Source organism: Gavialis gangeticus, unplaced genomic scaffold (assembly GCF_001723915.1).
Source record: "Gavialis gangeticus isolate Ggan-Ray unplaced genomic scaffold, GavGan_comp1, whole genome shotgun sequence".
In the NCBI taxonomy this organism is placed as follows: Eukaryota; Metazoa; Chordata; order Crocodylia; family Gavialidae; genus Gavialis; species Gavialis gangeticus.
In genome coordinates this window covers 62,251,984-62,256,112 of record NW_017729024.1, presented here as the reverse complement: position 1 = coordinate 62,256,112, position 4,129 = coordinate 62,251,984, and the positions used below count along the sequence as shown (strand labels likewise).

General features: G+C 47.8%; 1 protein-coding gene across 1 annotated transcript in view; it reads right to left on the bottom strand.

The window, feature by feature from the left end:
• The window catches only part of DNAJA1 (DnaJ heat shock protein family (Hsp40) member A1), a 19,660-nt gene extending 15,648 nt beyond the window's left edge, over positions 1–4,012 (bottom strand). The window contains exons 1-5 of the mRNA XM_019517187.1: positions 3,905–4,012; positions 3,605–3,749; positions 3,070–3,247; positions 2,012–2,116; positions 1,584–1,811 (exon numbers count right to left, since the gene is read on the bottom strand). Of these exons, the coding sequence (XP_019372732.1) occupies positions 1,584–1,811; positions 2,012–2,116; positions 3,070–3,247; positions 3,605–3,736 (643 nt within the window). The 5' untranslated portion in view covers positions 3,737–3,749; positions 3,905–4,012. The remainder of the gene's footprint in view (positions 1–1,583; positions 1,812–2,011; positions 2,117–3,069; positions 3,248–3,604; positions 3,750–3,904) is intronic.
• Between the last annotated feature and the right edge of the window lie 117 nt (positions 4,013–4,129).

The following is a 4,129-nucleotide window of genomic DNA, read 5'->3' as shown; positions in this document are numbered from 1 at the left end:
ACCCCCCCCCCCCAGAATCTACCCCCAACCCATCCAGAGCAGCCTGGCTGCTCCAAGTGCCCCACCACCATCCCTGCATGTCCAGATGAGGGCCTCAGGGTCAAACCACTTCCCTACCCCAACACTCAGGCCCAGGCCATTTCCCACCCCCACCCCATGACTATTAAGCACTTCCCTCTATATAAAAAGGCAGCCATTACATCACCCCAAATCAGTCATGCCATGAGGAACATCCTCATTTTTTTCCATCACCTATACATTCTAGTTCTTTTCAGTTTTTTTAAAAATGGGTAGCATATTCTCCAACTAAAAGTTGAGCCAAAAACAGCCCATGGTCAGTTAGTGAACCCTAGAACAGGGGTTTTAAAACCTTTTTCTAATAAGTGTACCCCTGGCAGCTGGACAAGGAGCAGGGAGGGTGGGGGCACACAGCTGGGTGCAGAGCAATGGCAGCTGCCACATGCAAGCTTCACCCCCTCCCCACATCTGGCCAGCACCTGTGCAGCTCATGGAGGGGCACAGCTGCCCCCCCACCCAGGAGGCAGCAGCACAGGGTGGTGGGTGGCAGCACTGTCCCCACTTACCTGCATGTACCACCAAGGGTATGCATACCCCCAGTTAATAACCCCTGCCCTAGAGCCATTACACTAAACCCTCATAATAGGGTTACTATTTTTCCTGCCTTAAAAAGTACTTTATAAAGATTAAACAGAAACATAGCAGGCAGCTACTGATAAGGGCAAGATGTTGTTTCGACCAGTTACTGGTGCACAGTGTTTGTCAAACTCATTAAAGTATCCGACAGCCCAAAGTTCTTGCACAGTTGCACCATCTTTGGTCATCTCTTCAGAAATAAAAGCTTTTTTTGCATCTGTTATTCAATATAGTATTATTTCCCCTACCACATAACAGCTGCTTATAAATGCCTGAAATTCATTATGCATTTGCCAGATACTGTTCAAGTAGTATAGGAGGTCAGTGTAGGACCTGGAGCATGTATGTCAGGGTGGCTTAACAAATTGAGTTCTAAGCACAGTGGGCTTAGGACTGCTTTTACACCCCATTACTGTAGCAGACCTGGTTCCTCTTCACACTGAAACACAGCAGAAGTGATCGGGATCTGCAGTCCCAAGGACTAGATAGCCAACCTCTGAACAAACAGGTTAGATCAGAAAAACAAAGCAAAGAATGGTCTGTTTAATGGCTAAGTAACCAAGTCAGCATTGACACACCAGCCTGTTCTTATGAGTGTCAATTTTTCCTGAACCTGACATTTGCTTGTTTAGCAGAGTTGATACATAAAATAGTAACATTACAGGTTGTCAAATTAATGCCCATGTACAAGTCAGTGCAAATTAATATACACTAGCCATCAAGTTTGCTTATTCAAAGCCATGACCTACACTTTAGAGCAGTAAACAGGTTCTGCAGTCTCAACAGCAAAGCTGCATACCACATTATTGCTGTGCAATAGATTAATGCCAACACTGGGTACTTTGAAAGACATGTTTGAAGCTTTAATGAATTTCAACTTGCATCAGTTGTGCAAGGTTAATTAAAAAGTGTATATTCAAAAGACCTACCCTTATCAATATGAACTTCTAAAATCTTCTTCTCCCGAACAATCTTCCTTCCAGTGCAACTTTTACACCTGTCCTTTGGACTGATACGCTCCCCATGGCCCTGACACTCCATACAAACCGACTGGATTTGCTGAACCATTCCCGGTCCTATCTGGTGAATTCTTATTTGCATGCCTGTACCTCTGCAGTTGGGACAGCATTCCACTGCACCTTTCTTACCACCTCGACCTGGTAACAAGACAGCAGAATGAAAGATTTAATTGACAACTAAAATAAAATCCAAATAAAACATCAGAAGTACATTTATTTAGTTTATTGAAAACTGCTTTCACCTGAACAAATTTTTTTGTAAAAATAAACAGAAAAGAGTTAGTGGAATTCAGTTAGCAAGTTACCTAGAGTTCTAGACTGTAGTACAGAAAACTTACCTTCACATTTGTCACAAATCACATTCTTTTGCAGAGCCAGTTTTCTTGTTGCCCCATTGTACAAGTCTTCTAAACTTACTGATAACTGATGAACAACATTTTTGCCTGTAAAGAACACACTCATTATTCTAGACTTTGTAATTCCATGCTAATCAGATTTTGTTCTCTTATTTCTCAACTGAAAAATCGACCAAAACCTAATTCTTCAGAACACAGCACATTTACTAGAGGGAAATACTTTAACACAAGCCAACTGCCCATCAGGAATGACAGGGGTCAAGGCACAGGGACAGAGCAAGCAGGCTGGGGGGTAGGAGGGGAGGGAGGGAACTTGCCCCACCATCCCTTTGGCCAGTATCCTCTGCTGCCTCCAGAGACCAAGACCCAGGGGAGGAGCTGCAAGACTGCAGTTGTGCCAGCCCAGCCCCACACACTAGATTTAGTGCATGGGGACATGTCACCCAACCTGCAGGGCTCACCACAGGTTTAGGCTAGAAGTTGGTAGTATAGGAGCTGTGGCAGTATTAAAGTGCCGTAACTTAATCCAGAGCAGCAGCAATTAATGTTTCCCCTCCCTCCCCACAAGGTTTTCAGGCCTCTAAGGAGCCCCATGAGCTGTGAGACATGCCCTACCACCCAAGCTGAAGGTTGAGAACCACTGCCTTAGACAGACCCATTCTGACCCAGAAAATTATTTCTTATGTTCTTAGAAGTTTGGCACATGCAGTTAGCTTAATCTCCAAACCTCAAAGTTTTAGACAATGACACCACTGACATCTTGTGACCTACCTATTAGTAGTCATACAAAGTTAATATAACTCACTACACATTACATTTAGAAAATAAGATTTAGATTACTGTGATAATTTTCTTGTTTTCAAACACCAGCATAGGAAAGCAAACACTTGTTTAGTTTATATAAAAAAGTATAGCCACTCTGTCTTCATCTTTTCTTGAACTTTAACAGAAGCAAGCATGATCTCTCTCAACAGTATTCAGGGAGGGTCTGGTATATGCTTGACTGCTAGTGTACCCAACATGACAAAAAAGTCACATACCTCGCCTCTCTCTTTGCATTCTTCCACCTCCTCCAAAGAACATGTCAAATATATCCATGGGGGATCCAAAGCTACAACCAGAACCACCCTCTTTAATGGCCTGTTCACCTCCTTTGTCATACAAGTCTCTCTTCTTGGGATCAGAAAGAACTTCATATGCTTGAGAAATCTGTTTGAACTGCAACACAAACCAGCACATGAACTAAATCCACCAGGAGATGACAAGACCCCACCCCATCCCTCTAACATCAATTACTATTAGCTGGAAAGCAGCAGCCCATCTGGAGCTGGTGAATGAACTTCAACCAAGCCAGCCTTACAGGGGAACTTTCCCCACCCTTGTTCCTGCCGTGTTCAGGCACAGCCACGACCAGAAACCCAAGCTGGAAAGAGGCCTGGTGCTTCTGCTGCATTCCTGGGTCAGGGAAAGAAGCAAGAGCGCCCACAGGGAAGCCCCGCAGGCTGCTCTCATAAGGATAAAGGGGGAAGAGAGACGAGGCGAGGTCAGGCTCCCAGTCCTCCCCCACGCCGCTACCTTCTCGCCCTCGTTGGGGTTTTTGTCGGGGTGGTACTTCAGCGCCAGCTTGCGGTAGGCCTTCTTCAGCTCCTCCTGGGACGCGCTGGGCTTCACTCCGAGCACATCGTAGTATGTCGTTTCTTTCACCATCGTGAACGGCGACCTGCGCGAGCCGCCTCCGTCAGCCGCGCGGCACCTCCCGCGCCACCCCTGCCCCAGCGCCCCCGGGGTCAAAGGGGCGGCAGCGCCGCATAAGCCCCAAGGCAGCACCCCCCACCCCCCAACCCCCACCCCGGGGCGGCGGCAGCAGCACCCTACCTGGCTGGCTGGCGGCGCTGGCTCTGGCTCTAGCGGCTCCCCCTGTCTCCCGACTTTTCTGGAAAGTTCCGAGCGAGGCTTGGCATCCGGGGCCTTTTGTAGCCGGGGAGGCCCCGCCCCGGAAGCTTCGTCCCCTCGTTGCCGGGCAGCCGGAGGCGGGAGGGGGCGAGGCATGGGAGCGGGAGCCAATGGCAGCCTCTGACCTCGCCTCACCCCGCTGGCTCT